This window comes from Neodiprion fabricii, chromosome 6 (genome assembly GCF_021155785.1).
Source record: "Neodiprion fabricii isolate iyNeoFabr1 chromosome 6, iyNeoFabr1.1, whole genome shotgun sequence".
NCBI classification, from domain to species: Eukaryota; Metazoa; Arthropoda; class Insecta; order Hymenoptera; family Diprionidae; genus Neodiprion; species Neodiprion fabricii.
In genome coordinates, this window is record NC_060244.1 from 28082793 (window position 1) to 28099103 (window position 16311).

At 42.9% G+C, this 16311-nt stretch overlaps 1 protein-coding gene and 1 long non-coding RNA gene across 5 annotated transcripts in view; one reads left to right on the top strand and one right to left on the bottom strand.

Annotated features, from left to right (window-relative positions):
• LOC124184675 overlaps nucleotides 1-7018 on the top strand; it is a 79797-nt gene extending 72779 nt beyond the window's left edge. For both annotated transcript variants that reach the window (XR_006871238.1, XR_006871237.1), the window contains exon 3: nucleotides 6854-7018. This is a non-coding gene — a long non-coding RNA (uncharacterized LOC124184675). The remainder of the gene's footprint in view (nucleotides 1-6853) is intronic.
• LOC124184674 (fibroblast growth factor 17-like) overlaps nucleotides 1-16311 on the bottom strand; it is a 98443-nt gene that overhangs the window by 48760 nt on the left and 33372 nt on the right. The window contains exons 1-2 of one of the 3 annotated variants that reach the window (XM_046574656.1): nucleotides 2896-3578; nucleotides 1949-2798 (exon numbers count right to left, since the gene is read on the bottom strand). The exons of 1 other annotated variant lie outside the window; for it this stretch is intronic. In XM_046574656.1, the coding sequence (XP_046430612.1) occupies nucleotides 1949-1968 (20 nt within the window). In that variant the 5' untranslated portion in view covers nucleotides 1969-2798; nucleotides 2896-3578. Of the gene's footprint in view, nucleotides 1-1948; nucleotides 3579-16311 lie in introns of those variants that run through there. One more of the 3 variants, XM_046574655.1, reaches the window with a different exon arrangement.

Genomic DNA, 16311 nt, shown 5'->3' on the forward strand with positions numbered 1-16311 from the left:
TGTATCGTCGCAACATTAGTTTCATTCAAATTTCGATGCAATAAAATTGAGCAGAAGTGCATTGTTTAGTTTAACCGACTCGGCTTATTAAAGCTGGAAATTTTTACACGACTTAATAATACTGGCAATGTACAGGTGTTACAGTAAATAATGAACTACATTGTGATAATAGTAATAAATGATTTGTCAAAACCAATATTAACGAATGAATAAACGAATATAACAAGACTCCGACACGTTACACGATCGAAGGATTGCAACGAATTGTTGCGTCGTCCGCAAAGTGCAACGTCCGCAATATCGGTGAGAACCTTGTCGAAAGGAGCCAGACCCTTTTCAGAGTATTTTCGAAGGGGTTGTAATATAACCGCGAGAACTGCAGTCAGTCAGGTCGACGAGTGAGCGAATGAATGCGTGAATAAGAGAATAAAAGAAACGGCTTTGTCTCGGCTCAAAGGAGGCTGCGTGCGGATTATCGGCAGATCAAACACACGGCTGGGGGATTACGATCCTCGATCAGAGCTCGAGCAGGAGTAAAAAATCGAGGATGGGAGCTTGTGGGAGAAGACTAATGAAATTCACGAAAAAAATTAATGAAAATTGCGTGTCGAGAAAGAATAAATTTCGCTGTAATTTAGCTCAGATAACTATAACTCAAATATTTCACTTCCGGCGTTTTCTTGTGTGGTGTTTTCTCTTGCTTTAAAAATTTTCGAAACAATTTACCATCCTCAAATAACTCGGAGGAAAAAGCAAAGCGAGACCAGACTGTAATAAAGATTTTCAAACGCACTTGGAAAGTTTCGATCCAAACGACTACAGGGTACAACAAAAACAGACAGGGTGTCGTTCGAAATGCAAGGGATGAACTGAGGGAGGGAGGGAGGTTGGTCGAGGGCTAAGAGATCTTGATGTATGGTGAGAAATAAAGGGGTGAATGAGAAATGCGGCTCCCCTGCACGATGCACGCATGGATGCATGAATTCGAGGCATGAAATTACGAACGATAGAAAAGAACGGAAAGGCTCGCACCCCGACTTCTAGTTTCGTAACCCGAAGAAGAAGCGGATTAAGAGACGACCGGCTGCTATTTTTCCTTCTCCTCTCTTCCTTCGACTTTCATTCACCGTGTAATTTTTTGCCTTTTTCCTCGTGCCTACTTTTATTCTCCCAGTGTTTTGTCCGATTCTTTTACGTCTCCTCGTCTCCGTCTTTTATCGTATGATGCAAAAACTGCAAGTAGCACGCCTCGTTACAATCGCATCCCCCGATACGTTTTCTCTCCTTTCTTTGCCTCTTCGGGACCTGAAATCACGCGGGGTTGCTCGACCCGACTTTCGTCTCGGTTTACAGGCTCGAAAACCGTCGTTGAGAACCCCTGCAGTCCGCAAAGGGTACCGTTATGCAACCACTGCATTCAAATTCACACCGTAAAAGGTGCATTTTCAATGGCGGACGGAAACACGTTGAAAATACGCAATCGCGCAAGTTCCAACAGGCTTAAACTCATTGTGGGTCTCAACTTCGTCAAAGATAACGAAGATTGAATTATTGTCTTCGAAATTTTTTGTCACGGATAAAGCTGCCCGTTACATTACCCGTTGATTTACCCTTAACAGACGGGTGTGACTTTTCACACTTACAGAATAGTTAAGGGAGTGAATTGATCAAGTTTCGAAGAAGTTGAGGTTAGTAACGTCAACGTCGAAATATAGGTGCATACATCTTGCTTTACAACGATTTACGAAATTGAAGTAGTTAAAAATCATGTAACCAACTTCAATTCCACAAGCCAAAGACTTGGCGACTTGGCAGAGAAACAAACGTCTATACAACGCGAAAATGGAGAAACTGAAAAAGTAGCCAAGGTTGTTTGCCGTCTTCCTCGTTTCGTAATCCACGGCCAATTGTACCTACGTAATAAAGAAAGAAAAAAAAAAAGACTCACGTGCTTAGAGTGAGACGCATCCAGGCGCGTTGCGTCAGCAGCGTCGACGCATTGCGTCGGGCTGGCCTCCAAGCTGCTTTCAAAAACCGCACATCGATGACGTACCGCCCTTATTCTCCGTCGCCCTTCCGGGTAGCAGTGTGAAAGACGTCGCGACGCTCGCACCTCCGACGGAGAAGCTCGGGGGGGAATGAAAAACTCGGCTCGAAGCGAACCTTTCGAGCTTTTTCGGAGAGTTTCTGTTTCTCCTCACTGTCGGCTGTTAGCTCCTCGCAATTCGTAATAAACAATTATCCGTCGGACTTGTCTCACTTTATCCTTTTCGTTTTTCTCACTTCACGCACTGTTTCCGGTCGACCGAACGAAAGACAATCGGATTTTTCCCTCCCATTTTCCGCTCTACATTAATTTCCACACCCGCGTTCACCGACACGTGATTCGCGCCTGCGTAATACCGCCTAGCAGTGTTCCTATTTACCCACCGATCCGTTTCGCCGTTTCATCCCGATTCCGCGCGTCAGCGGAGTGAAGTTGAACGAAGAAGGGTGCGGAACGGATATATAATCGATTTTCGTCCCTATTTTAAAACGGAAAATCCTTCCGATTTTCCTTCTTTAAAATTCTCTCGCACGTGTTCGGCCGGTTTCACGATGATAAATAAAACTTCTCAATCGTTGCACGTGATCTCTCTTATCGCAAAGAAATTTCGATAATACTCGATAGTAATAAACACAACGTCGACGTCACACTGTTCCCTCATTTTATATTTTATAATACCAAGTTCGGCGCACTGTTATCGATTATTATTTAACTTTTTTAAATCACCACTAGTATCCTTTCACTGTCAGAACTGTAACGGAAAATAATTCAATCCCAGGTATGCATGTGTGTGTGTGCACAAAGATGCACGTGATACGTTAATTAATCCACATCGAATCGGGGCTCACATTTGCACAATATCGAATCGAAGATCGATATTATCTTTGTAACACGTTCCTCGTACAACTTCTCCGTTTATTTTCCCCGTCTTCGCCGTCGTTCACAAACAATGTAGTTTTAGTACAAGCAGCCACGAAAACAAGCCACTCGATAAAGAGAACGGTAAATACATAAAAAGAAATCAGCATCAATCACAGATCGATGTTTCTTGGCATGTTACTCTTTTTTTTTCTTTTTAAACGAATAATTTCACAACAATATTAAACATCATTCCAACATGTCAATTTATATACTCGTTGAATGATTACTTTTTACCAAAACAACCAAAAGAAACCACTACCACGATACAATTATTTCACGTACACGAAACATTTCTATAGCAAATGCGTAAAATTTTCATTCACCGTTTACGTGTCGCATGTTTCTCTTTTTACTTATCTTTTCTTTGTCTTATCAATCACCGGATCAACTCCGTCCGTGACCAACAACCACCGATTTAGTTGCGAACTTTTCACACACCGTTCAAACGCGATCTAAAATCGCGCGGTAAGCTGACGGCGAAGAAAACGTGATAGAAAAAAGGATCGGGTCATTTAGACACTGGGAGTGGAAAGGACATGGTAAAAAATATCCGAAGCGTACGACGGCACTCGCAAAGTGTTGGAAAAAAGATACAACAAGCAAAAAAAAAAAAAAAAACCACCAGTAAAATGAAACGAAAATTCGAGTAATCCTTTGAGAGAAAAGGAAGTGAAAGGTAAAAAAAAAAAAAAATAACAATAAGTCGCGAGAAAGAATTTTCCTTCCTTCCGTTATTCCTTTTTTTTTTTTTGTTTTATTTATCTTGTCGCGTTTTTCAACCACGGCTGTCGAGTCGCGAGGAAGGAAACAAACCGACGAGGCACACACCACGCGACAAGAAAAGGAAGAAGAAGAAGAAGAAGAAGAGGAAGAAGAAGAGGAAGAACAACAACAACTCTCGGCGACGACGGCAAGGACTCTGTAATTCCCGGTGGTGGTAGTGCTGCTGCTGCTGTGATCACGGTTGAACGCGTACTGACTCTCCCCGGGCTCCGGTGGGGATCACTGATTTTCGGTAGGCGCTCTAGCGAGGCTAGGGTTAGGCGAGTGATCGGTGAGCCAACTGCCAACCAGTAAGTTTGCCGGCACACACGGCACCCACCACTAAACTCGGCGCTGGCCAGGCGCGCGAGTCCGAAACCCCCCCCTCCTTACTTACTACCTACTACAACCTACCGTCGACGCAGTGCCTTCGCTCTTTCCACGTCGATGCCGACTCCACTCCGCGCCGCGCGGCTCGACGAGACGCACGCTTTCGCTCCTCTTACCAACGGGGTCGGAATCGGGATCGAGATCGAGATCGGGATCGATTTTCCCCATTATCATCGGCGCGTATACTTGCTTGCAAGTTTTTTGCTCCCAGGTTTCTCTGCCCGTGCTTAGACCGCACCTCGTCTCATGTACACACCCGTTGGTGGCTATTTTTTTATGTTTGATGCAGTCCGCCGATTCCACCCTTATTATTATTTATGTTGTTGTTGTTGTTTTTATAACGAGGTTTCTTTTTCTTCTTCTATGCTGGCGCGCAGTTCATGGCCGGCATAGAGCACGGAGTTCACTGAGTCAGCGGACTCTCCGTCTTGATTATGTACTCTTGACTTGTACAGAAACTGGGGGAAAACTTTATCGATGCTCTTTAAATTGCTTTTACAATGCTGTTTTAACGACGAGAATCCTTTGCCACGGACGGATTGACGAGGCTTTGAAAAGTCGCCGAGTCGCTCCGTTCGCTGGGGATCACTGAGGCCGCGGTATGTGAGATTATCAAACATTTGAATAAACAAAGTAATTATAACCGCAACCATTTACAGTCTGTTTCTTTTTCCTTTCCTGCCGTTCCCTTCCCTCGTTTTTATTAATATTCCTTATTCTACGAACGAGAATGTAGATACGCAAGTAAACAAATATAATTTCCGTCGCACGTAGATGTAACTTTTCATAGCAATCGTCGCGGAATTTTTCACAACAATCATGAGATTATTCCTAATTTCAGATAACCTAAATACGTTTAACGTGATTACGGATATCCCACGGGTGAAATTTAAGACGACAATATACAACTACGCAAGAATCATTAAAGAAGAAAACGGAAATATATAAGGAAGAAAAATTTATAGCTTTGGATAATTTAATGAAGATTTCATATCGCCTAGACGCATTGACAATATAATCACACCGTTGCGTCAGAGTCAGTGTATACATAAATATTATATGTGAACCGTTTACTCAGCCGCGGCAGTGAAATCCATAATTATTTATTTAACGTCACTTACACAACAACATTAGAGATGAAACGGTTGTCTATTACTTTGCCGGGGGAACTAACGAGCCGAATCAAACCCCGGCCCTCGGAGCAATGCGTATACGACTCACTCTCGCACAAGCACCGACGCACGTGCAATTCCCGCAGTGATTTTGCTACGTCTCGCGATGTTGTTCGCACGTACGAATATGGCACGCGAGACGCCCGAGACGTTCGACACGCAACGCCCGCCGCCGCCTGTACTTTGTTCGATCCAGAGAGAGAGAAGAGAGGCTGCACGCTTAGGTAAAAAATCGATTGAACATTGCCGCGAAATTGATTGTGCATGCATTGCGAAAGGGGGAATGATAGCCGAAGTGATGTTGGAGACGTGGAATTGGCGTGCGATAAGACAAACGACAAGGAAAAAGCACATACCGAAATATTGAAAGCATTACACGGTAGATAATCAATTATTCCATAACACAGGTCTGCAAAAAAGAGATTTTAAATTACACGTTGTCGAGTGTGCTGAATCCAAAAATTACTTCCATTTCCCTCTATCACGTGAAATATTCTTGCAAAATGCAAGGTGTTTGCATAAAAAAAAGTATAATAATGAAAAAATCACCGTTTTGCACAATGAACTAAACAATATCTCTGATAAAATTAAACGAACAATTTCTTCATGAAACGTATTTAGCATTTCGTGTTCATTCTTTTCATCTACGAAACGTTTTCTTCTTCTCTTTGATAGACTTCCGAACACGCTTCCGCTTTCCATTTTCTGTTTCCCTGTTTGTATTTACTCTCGAGTCTAACTCTAATACATATTAAATAACAGGAAGAAATCACTTTTGCATAGGATTTTTAGAATCAAGAACAGGATACCAGATTTCGAATTAAACGGGAGCTTCACTCTAAATGAGAACTTTTTGAGTGTTTTTACCGTTTTCGGTAAAATCTGCAAGAAACAGTTTAAAAAAAAAAAATAAACAGTGCGATTTTTTTGTTACAGACCTGCGTTATCGTCATTATTGACTTCCGATTATTACCTTTCATCGTTCTTTCTGTCTTCGAACTGCTGCACGATATCCGTTGCATCGCCTGAGCTGCACGTTTGCGTGCAATTACGTGCAGTTTTATACACGTGGACAAGTATTGCACGACCTGCGGAGCTATTATATTACCTCAACATACCTTGTAATATTTGTACCACCGTACGATACGAATAAATTGCTGTCTCAAACTTCCAGCTTCCCCCCCCCTCTCAATTCGTGCCTGGCCTCCTCCCACGCACGCATACAGGCACGCATGACACGCTGCACGACGAATGCACGCGTGCAGGGATACACAATTTACCTACGTGAGGTATAACGTCACACACGTAAATCGGCGCGCATTTCACATGCCTCGCGTCGCGAGCGTAATACTTCGTTTTATCACACTTTGTTAATTAGTTTCAGTTTTTTCTTGGTTTTATATTCATTCGTCAGATATTTTCGTTTCTTTTTTTACGTTTAGTGTGCGACATGCGAAGCGTTTCACGTACGAGTTTCTATTCCGTTCCATGACGACGGTGTAGTAATATTCTTGATTACAAATGCAAACTGAAATTCAAGATTGTCTTTTTGACTTTTCAGATTTGCCTCGGATCGTTGAAAACTTCTGGACCTGGGTCAGCTGTGTGGGCTTAGAGTCTTAAGCTCAGGATTAATCGCAAAATATACAGACTTGACACCAGTTCGTAACATTTTTGTCCATGATGAAAAATTGTTTGATTAATTAATAAACGTTTGTAAATTGTATCCTGAAAATGTAAAACAAAGTTTATCCTCATTCCCAGTCCGCGTATACACATTTTTTCCTCCTTCTTTCCAGAAAGAAACATAAATTTATTCTTCCCTCTCTGTGGACCGAATTGGATTGATAGTGAAAAATAGATCCGCCCACTTTCTCCATAATATGAAGAATTCAATTCCGATGATGTGACCGAACTACCCGAAGTGTAAAATGTTTTATCGGTTCGCTCGATCGTTTTCAAAGCATGTCACGGACGTCGTATCGCCACGGATCTAGACCAAAAGAGTCTAGTCTGAAGTTTCGGCTCCCTGCGGAGAGTGTCGCATGCACACATACGTACCTAAGTATAATAATAATCTACTACAATATAGACAGACGAAAAACTTGAAAAGAGGCAAAATTAAGGTCCGCAGACTCGGAAGCCGAGAAGAGAACAACAAGAACACGAGGAAGCCGAGGAGGGGTTCGAGTCGAGGTATAAGATAAGGTCGGGCGGTCTGCAGGTACCCGAACTATGCGGTTTTGCAGGGGTGAGAAAGGCGGGAATTAGGGTGGAGTTTAATTACCGAAGGTGACAACTGTCGGTACTTGGGAACTTGTTGCATGGTCAGGAATAAGGGAAAGCTTATTTAAGGAACCATCGGACTATGCAAAGTTGCGCAGTATTGGGTACCTGCCGTATACCTTTGAGCGTGGAAGAGGTGCAGTTTGCGTAGCAACTACCTGCCACCGAGGCGGTAAGCGTTATACCTCCAAGTGTAAATCATAGAAAGACGCCTGGCATCCTTTGTTTGCCTGCAACTCCGTAAGCCCTGCAGCTCGGAATCCCGACGCGCTACGGTTCCCGATTTGCGTCAAGAAATCTGACGATATTTTCGAAAGCTCGATTATCTGATGATTCCCGATTCGGTTGTGCCCTTCGGAGGGGCGAAAGGACCGCGAAAATAACGAAATTAGGGCACAAAACTGCAGCGCAGAACCGCAAGTTGGACGAGACGGTATCGAAGAATATTCTGAGCGTTATCTGTAACCAAGAAGTTGTTTTTGCTTCTCCTCCTCCTCGTCTTCTCCTTCTTCTTCTTCTTCTTCTTGGCACCAGCTTCACCTGCGTTTCTTTGTATCTTTTTTCACGAATTTTCAACAGGCATGTAAAAACGTGTGTACAAATTGCAGGCAAATCGTGATAGCATTATGCGAATATCTATCTTTCATTCTCTGGTATAAAAGTTTCTAGACGAGATCATTCCTGCCGGGAACAGGATATGACGGACAAGTAAAGAGGCGCAAGTTCACAAGCCATCCTTTAAACTCGCAGTCGGTTAAGAGAGAATGTACTTTTATATTATGTGCACGACCGGCCGCAAGCTCTTTCGCAATTACATTACACACATGTACGATATCGTGAGCTATGCACCGAATGTGGAGGAACTGCGCGTAAGGCTTTTCTACATACAATCACGGCTGTGACACACAACTGTACGAAAGCGAGTCAAGTTCCATTACTCCGTAGCGTAGTTATTACAGGTCTACGACGTGACTAACGGGGTGTAACGTCCGTTGCGGTGCCCTGAGACCTCATTTAATCAGCTTGCGGTCGGGAGAGAACAGCCAAGTTCAGGCGGCGCAGAGTCGTAACGTTACATAAATTGAAAGAATTGAAACGGAACAATAATTATATAATTATATTACATAACCTGGAAGAAGCAGAGAAGGTATAACTTGCAGCGCTGTTAACCGATGCGCCGATTTTTTGGTAACGTAAACCCGACTTTCGAAACGCGTGATAGGCACGACGATATTTCGTGGAAATCGAATAAGAAGCGGCGGAGAAACGAACGAATTTGAAATAAAGTTCGAAATCCCCCCGATCTCTGGTAAAATAATTCGAAGGAGGATAGGCGGACCACACAGGCGTAGGTTGCTGGGTCTCATCACCTCCTGGACCGCGTTATGACGTAATAAAATGTACCTGCAGGACCCCGTCCTATTCGAGACAAGTCTCCGGACCCTCGAACCACCGCTGCCATCAGGACCAGGAGACGGCCGCGTTATGCAGCGTGTGTATACCTTCCTATATACCGTTAAATACGGAGCGCTATTTAATTAGGCATACCGAACCTGCACCGAACCCCGATTCAGGGGACGACTGGGACGTCGATCTACGCGCAGCTGTTCCATCGTGCAACGACTCACCGAATCTCCGTCGAAATCCATTGCCGGAACCCTTTTTACCTAGCCAAGGAGCGAAGGTTACCAGGCGTTGAAAACTCGTGTGAAACACGTGGGAAGCAAAAAAAAATTTTAAAAAATAATAAAAACTAAACTAAGTACATCGAAGATTATTATAAATAGATATGCGCTTATCGTCAGGCTTTTTTGGACTGTAAACTTTCACGGGTGTACACTGAAAATGTAAAATTATGTGCGACGAGATTGGGAATGAAGAACGAAATTGAGAGCAGAAATTTTTAAGGACGTTGGTCAGCCAAAAATCGATATTTTTCACTTTTTTTACACGCAAAATTTAGTAGAATATTTTTTTCATCATCTTCGCATCGTTAAATAGTCAATTTTAGAGCACTGAACCGATATTGATTATCACCGACAAACGGTAATATCGAAAATAGTCTCCCCAATGAAACGATGTCATCGTATAAGAGTAAAATTGAATTAATTGAAACGTGTAATTGTCAACTCTTGTTGATACAATTTAAACGTTTTATATTTTCAAAGTATTCTTTGTAACTTAAGAATATAAAAGATTTGATAAATACTCGACAAGCGATTATCTCGTAACGAAATTAATGAAACGAATAGATTTCAGTTCCCCCAACCCGAGTAATCTACAAATCAAATCAAGCAGAGAAGTTTCGTGATTTGTGGGCAATTGAGTCACGGCTCGAGTTTAAGGGTACAAGGATAAATAACGTAACAGGTGCACCGATGCAATTGAAATCAGATGCGCAAGGGCTGCGAGGATGCAGGCGTAGAGAAGACACCGAAGATAATAGAGATAATAGAGATCCGTGCAAGTATACGAGCGATAAATCGTCGTTAGTGGGGGCTGTCGAGTTTTGATCGTAACTGGTACCGACGGCGGTTAGAGGGTTCATTTTTCAGTCGAATTCCATTCACGGAATCAGGGGTGAGACTCGCGAGGACCGCGAGATATTTTAATTATAATCTCGAGAAGACAGAGGTGTTAGTTTTCACGTCGACACCTCAATTTCATTGGTAAGTCATGCGTGCCATGGGAAGAGAACAGCCTCTCCGCATGCGGGTCCTAAAATCAAAGACTCGAAACGATCGCTCGACCTAGCCGAGTAAACCGGTGACCCGATCCCCCGATCCGCGCAGCTATCGCTCCTATTAATCGCCGTACTAAACCGCACTCTTTATGCCCCACTAAATACTAATTGATTTACCGCAGATCGTCCTGCTCAACCGGAGACTCGTAATCGGAAGATGCGTCGTCTTCTTTTATTCTCACGGCTCGATTCACGGAGAGAAGAGAAAGAGCAGATTTTACTCAAAACTGCAGGAAAAGAGGGAAACGTAAAAGGGCTTTTGGTAAAAAACTGTCGACTAAATTTTTTACCATAAATGTAGCAGGTTTTAATCTGCATAGAGTGGTTTTCACTGATTCCAAGGTAAATTCTTCGTTTTGCGAATTGTATTTTTCTGCAGCTTTGAGGAAAATCTACTAAATTTCATTCTCTCCGTGTTTGGGTACGAAATTTAAGCGATCTGTCAGTCCTCCTCGCTCTCCTGTCACCGGCTTTTTCCAGGATCTCGAATATGTGAGAATGCTTCTGGACCCACCGCGATGCTCAAGTTTTCCTTACAACACACCTCGAGGTAACCCTGCAATAATATTTGCGTCTCTGCAACTATATGACAACAGTTCGCGGGTTTTTCGATGCGGCGCGTCTCGTGAGAGACGATGCAGGTAGGATGATCCTTCGAGACGTTCTCTTCGTTGCTACAAAGCATCTCTCGCGCAATAATAACACTTGTACACTGCATGTGTGGTCGCCTTTTGCATAGTGTTCAGCCTTCGGCGCGTTGCAGTGGTTTTCATACTACGTCGCGTCAGCTGTTGCGCAAGGAATATGACAAAACCTTGCGGGGTTTAAACGAGGAATTGAAATTCACGGCAGACCTTTCGTTTTTGGACAGTTCAATGTGAGAACTTGAGTGTCGGGAAAAATTTCGCTTCTAGGTACGCGAACCTATTCGCGTTTTATACGCTTCAGGAATAACGATGAGAATTCAGGGTCGCTAAATCGCTATCGTCGATTTCTGTGTATTAAATACATTTGATATATTTTTATAGCTTGAGAAGAATCTTACATTCACTGGGATACGTTCATTTTTTTACAGTCATACATTTGTACCCGCACCTTAATTGTGCCCTTTTCATTTCTTCTTACGCATCGACCTTCGGTCGTTTCGAAAAATCGGATGATCGATACATTTTCTGGAACTCATGCATGCGAATAAGATATACCCAAATACATAATCGCATTCTCCGAAATCATAAACAGGTATGTATAATAAAAGAATTTCAATCAACTTGACTACATTTAATATTATTTTAGTTTCATATGCTGACAATGTAACTCTGTATTCGTAAATTTCTTTAATTTTTACTTTGAAATACGTGTATAAAAGTTTATCCCACGTTTCGTCGATGAGTGACAGAGTCTCAGAATAAAAAATATCGTTATTCGCAATACCTGTCTAGATTAATCTACATGTAATAAACTAGACAAGAGTATTTGAGGAAGTTTCCTTATGCGGAATCGTCTTATCTCGCGTCACGATTTCGGAGGTTAGGCAGAATTACGCACTGCAGCCCAAATATAACTGACGTAATTTTTATAGCTGTCCCTCGTTGTCAGAGCCACCAGTAATTAGAGATCGAGTCACCGTTTTTTGGATACCGACAACCGTGCGAGTTCCGCAAAATCCTGGCGTTAAAGATTAGAAATCGACGGATATTGGCCAAGATCGACGATCGCGAGAAAAGCCGACCGCGAGGAAATTTCCGTTGGTCAGTTGAAAATTGTGTAAAGCTTGTACTTAGTTTTTACCTCGCTCAGCAGCTGTTCCCATTCCAAGACAAACTACTTCTTGCCTTCTAGTCTCGCAAATATTAACCATGTAAGTTAGCAACTTCGTAATCGGCTACGCGTACGTGTCGCGATTTTTTAAAATAAAAAACCGCGGTTTTCGTATCGTTCTAGTCACGCCACAGACAACGCAACGTTATCGTAGCAGTGAACCTCTAATTCCGGTTCCGCGAATCGTGGAGTTCTTAATCCCGATTCTTATGATAGTTTATTCTTCCGATTAATGTACCTACAGCTTCGACGTCATCGTTTCATTGGATGGTGAATCATTCGAGTATTAACGGGAACGGGGTCAAGTCAATTTGGAAACTCGGTTTTTCTTTTTTCTCCACTTTCGTTTCAGCTATTTTCAGAAACTACTTTCGCGAGTCGGCCAATGGCATTCCGCTCAATTGACTTTCGCGTATTTTCGCAATTCATCCGCTGTGCACTATTCTTTCTGCCGGCTTGAATCGATCGACAACGTGCTGTGTAAAAAAAAAAAAAAAAGAAAAAAAAATAAATAAAACATCAATTTGAGATTGGCGGTGAACGATTGGAACCAAAGGGAGGTTAAAGAAGTCAAATTGAATAACAAGAAGAGGAGATGTACGTCTAACGATAAGCAAGTGAGTATGTGACGAATTAAACGGATGCGTGTCGCATAAGCAAGAAAAGCTATAACGGTACATTGTTTTCGGATTTTAATAGCTTAGGCAGCAACATGACGTGTCAAGTAAATATCATTTCACAAGAAATTTTACATAATTTTACCCAATCATATATAATACCGCTTCGAGAAAAGCAAAAGATATGCAACATAAAAGAAAAAAATGGAAAGAAAAAGAAAAGAAAGAAGAAAAATAAATAAATAATAAAAACGAAAAATGAAATAAAACCAACGCAATGTTTTCATCGTACGTACATAATTTAATCGACCACCACGCAAACGACAGCGAGTCGTAGGACGATACCAGGTCTTTTTTATAAACTAAACAAGCCTTTCTAAACGGCAGCTGGTGAAGTTAGAACGCGAAAGACTGAAGGTCCCAAATGCCAAGCCAGAAGTTCGTTGGCTATTCAAATCGATTCATTAGTCACTTTGTACCGGATGATTTACGTCGCGGCTCACTCCACACTACCCGGCATCTACATCGCAGCTCCATCGACCCGTATTTATATAGGCGGACGCGAACTCTTCCTAGAGAGTAAAAATCCAGTCCTCCTCCGCCTCCGTCGGACGTCCAAGCGATCGAAATCGCCGCGCTGATGAAGCGCCGGCGTTTTATTACCAATTTTTTGAAAAAAAAAAAAAAAAACAAACGCTAACGAAAGATGAATAACACAAAGCATGAATTTCATTGGAATTTCTAGGTAATTAGACCGCATCAGCGAATCGGTAAAAAATCGGTGTCCTATTTAAATGTTCAATTTTATTCGGTCTTTCTTATCTCGGGAGTTGTTACGTACGTTAATTAATTATTTGGCCAATCGCCCCGCTTTAAATCACTCAGAGAAAAGTTTGGACGCAAAAGAGATGCGATTTACGATGAAAGAGTTCGCATATTAAGCGATAATCTAGACCGATAATCAGGAGTTCCGATGTCGTATATCGTCCGGTCGTAAATTAGGGGATGAACGTTGGGTTGTCAATTAAAGTTTAACGTACGTTGGCTGCCATGCCTGCAATCAGCGGCGCCGCGTTGCCATGCTTGTGAATTATACACCTTCGCCTCGGACTTTTTTCTCCGCACATGATAGAAACTTTGAATCGAGCTGTTCGAGAATTCGAGAGACCCGGTCAGCCAGCCACCCGAGCAATAAGGCCGCGTCATAATCCCCAATTAAATTGTTCTTACCGATATCTCTGCGGCGCGTGAGATAACGCGTTCTTCGTCTTTGCCCGCAACGCAACAGACTCGTACATACATAAGTAATATGTATATGTATAATATATAGGCGTCAGTATCCGCCGGCTTGCGTAAACACGGCTATCAATTAATTATTCGAAATCCACTCGGTCGCTCTAATTCCACGGATCACAATATCAAGTCACGGATCCTCTCTCCTTTAATTTATTTTCTTTTCTTTTACATCTCGTTATCTTCTTCCCGCAACACTCCGCGCGAATCTTGAATCGGTATAAAAAAATCGGGTGCAAACTAATAGATGGTATATATGTATAATGCATGTATAATGTTATAACGACTGATCACAATATCGTTTTTTTTTCTTTATTTCTTTTTTTTTTTTTTTTACTTCACGCAATGGAAAATTATTTTTACAGCAACGATCGGCTCTGGCGATAATTGATTCAGTCCAATCAACTGTAATCGGGACAGCTGTCCGCCTTGTTCTCGTATAGCGACAAAGAAACGTTTAGTTACCGATTAGACGACACCCTGTAGCCGTGTGTGTTATAAATACCGACTCGATAATATTTATCGCTAGAATTTTTCAATCGTACCTGCAATAATCGAGCTCGAAGGAAATTCCGCGACGTGCGATTTTGATTCGGACGGGAGCGAAACCGCGGTGAATATATCCGAAAAAAGAAAGGCCTTATCGCGTTCACGTAAGGTCTTCTGGCGCCTCGAGAAACCCGATCGTCGGAATAATCGAGATCTAGGTGTGTACACCGCATACCGTCGCTATCAGCAAGCCGATGGTATTCCATCGGCTCGCATCTTATCAATATACAACAGAGTCGAGTCTTTTTCATAGTCGATCATCCGGTACGTCAAAACAATTACTTTCGATGATCGTCCGATACGTACAACTAATTGCGGGAGTGGGCTCGAGGATGATAGTGCCCGGCTTTATCGTAAGGGCCGTTTTCTCTCTTCGTTTCTGTCCTTGTTCCTGCAGCTCGTCTCTTAAACGTTTAAGGCACCAATAAATTTCCCCAGCAATTTTTCGATCGATCAATCGATCCATTTTCGTCAACCTGGGACAAGATACCAGCGGACCTGAACTCGGTTCTGTAAGACCGAGAGAAATGACACTAGGTTTCGAGTAGGTTGCCGGTAAAAGTGTGCATCACTCACACCGTGCACACAAATGACCGCGAAGCTGAGACGACGCTTCTTTTGAAACACCTTCACGGGACAGAGAAGGGCTGTGCACGTTGTGGGAACTCGTTGGCGAACCGGTGCTAACGACGCGCTCTGAGAATCCCCTTCGAGAGGCCTTCGTCGCCCTCTTTCCCGCGGTGAACAAGGTCGCCGCGATTTTCAAGGTATCGTAGCTGGCGGTTGATCGAGTTCAATTATTTGCGATAATTCTTTTCCACCTCGAACCGCGAATTTTCAAGCATCGATTAAGAATCCTTCGGTAAGCCGCCCTTACGTGGTATATGTTTCCCGCACAATATCCCGCGTTCTCCAGGAAGAATAATATAATCTTATAACTATGGGAATAAATTCGATATAAATCTAGCGAAGTTTCAGGATGAATTTTACGAGGCGCATTCGTCGCCGGTTACATGCAGCGTCAACTTCACCGACGAGTTGCGTCGACAGTAAATCGCGGTGAGAGAAACGCAGTTAAAACCAAGTGCAGCAATCTGCGGTACCTACAAAGTATAAAAGAGAAGAACTCGTTAAAATTATACCTACTTTAAAGGTCTCCGGTGGCGCACTGCGTATGAAACGAAAGTACGGTTATACGTTTTTAAGAAGTTTTCCTTATCCCTTTGCACGTTCTCCACGCGCTTCGCTCGCCCGTGACAAAGTACTTGGTAGAACGACGACCCGCAGGTGCATTTCGGAACCTCCAGGCTGCACAAACACCCCGGGGTTATTATTCCTGAATGCCTCTGAGAGACCGGCCGGCGACAGTGACGAATTTTCTACGTATATCAATACACGAGTAGACTCACGGTATGTATTCGCACCCGCTAATTTTCGCGGGTACGCCAAGATTCGAGATCCAAGAAACAAGACACTTTTTTCACGGAAATACGCGATGCCATGAGTTTGGAATTCGTTTGCCAAGCACTCCGTGTTGCGAATACCGAATTCGGCGGTAATTACGTGTATCGTATCCTTCTGGCAAGGTTCCTGCGGCGTGGGAATGCGACCTTGACCCAGTAATTCAAGGATCGCAGGCTTTAGTTCTTCCGGCGCAATATTAACTTCGCTAGCGTTGATCGCGGAGTTTCGGTTAACGACTATTTATTTTTT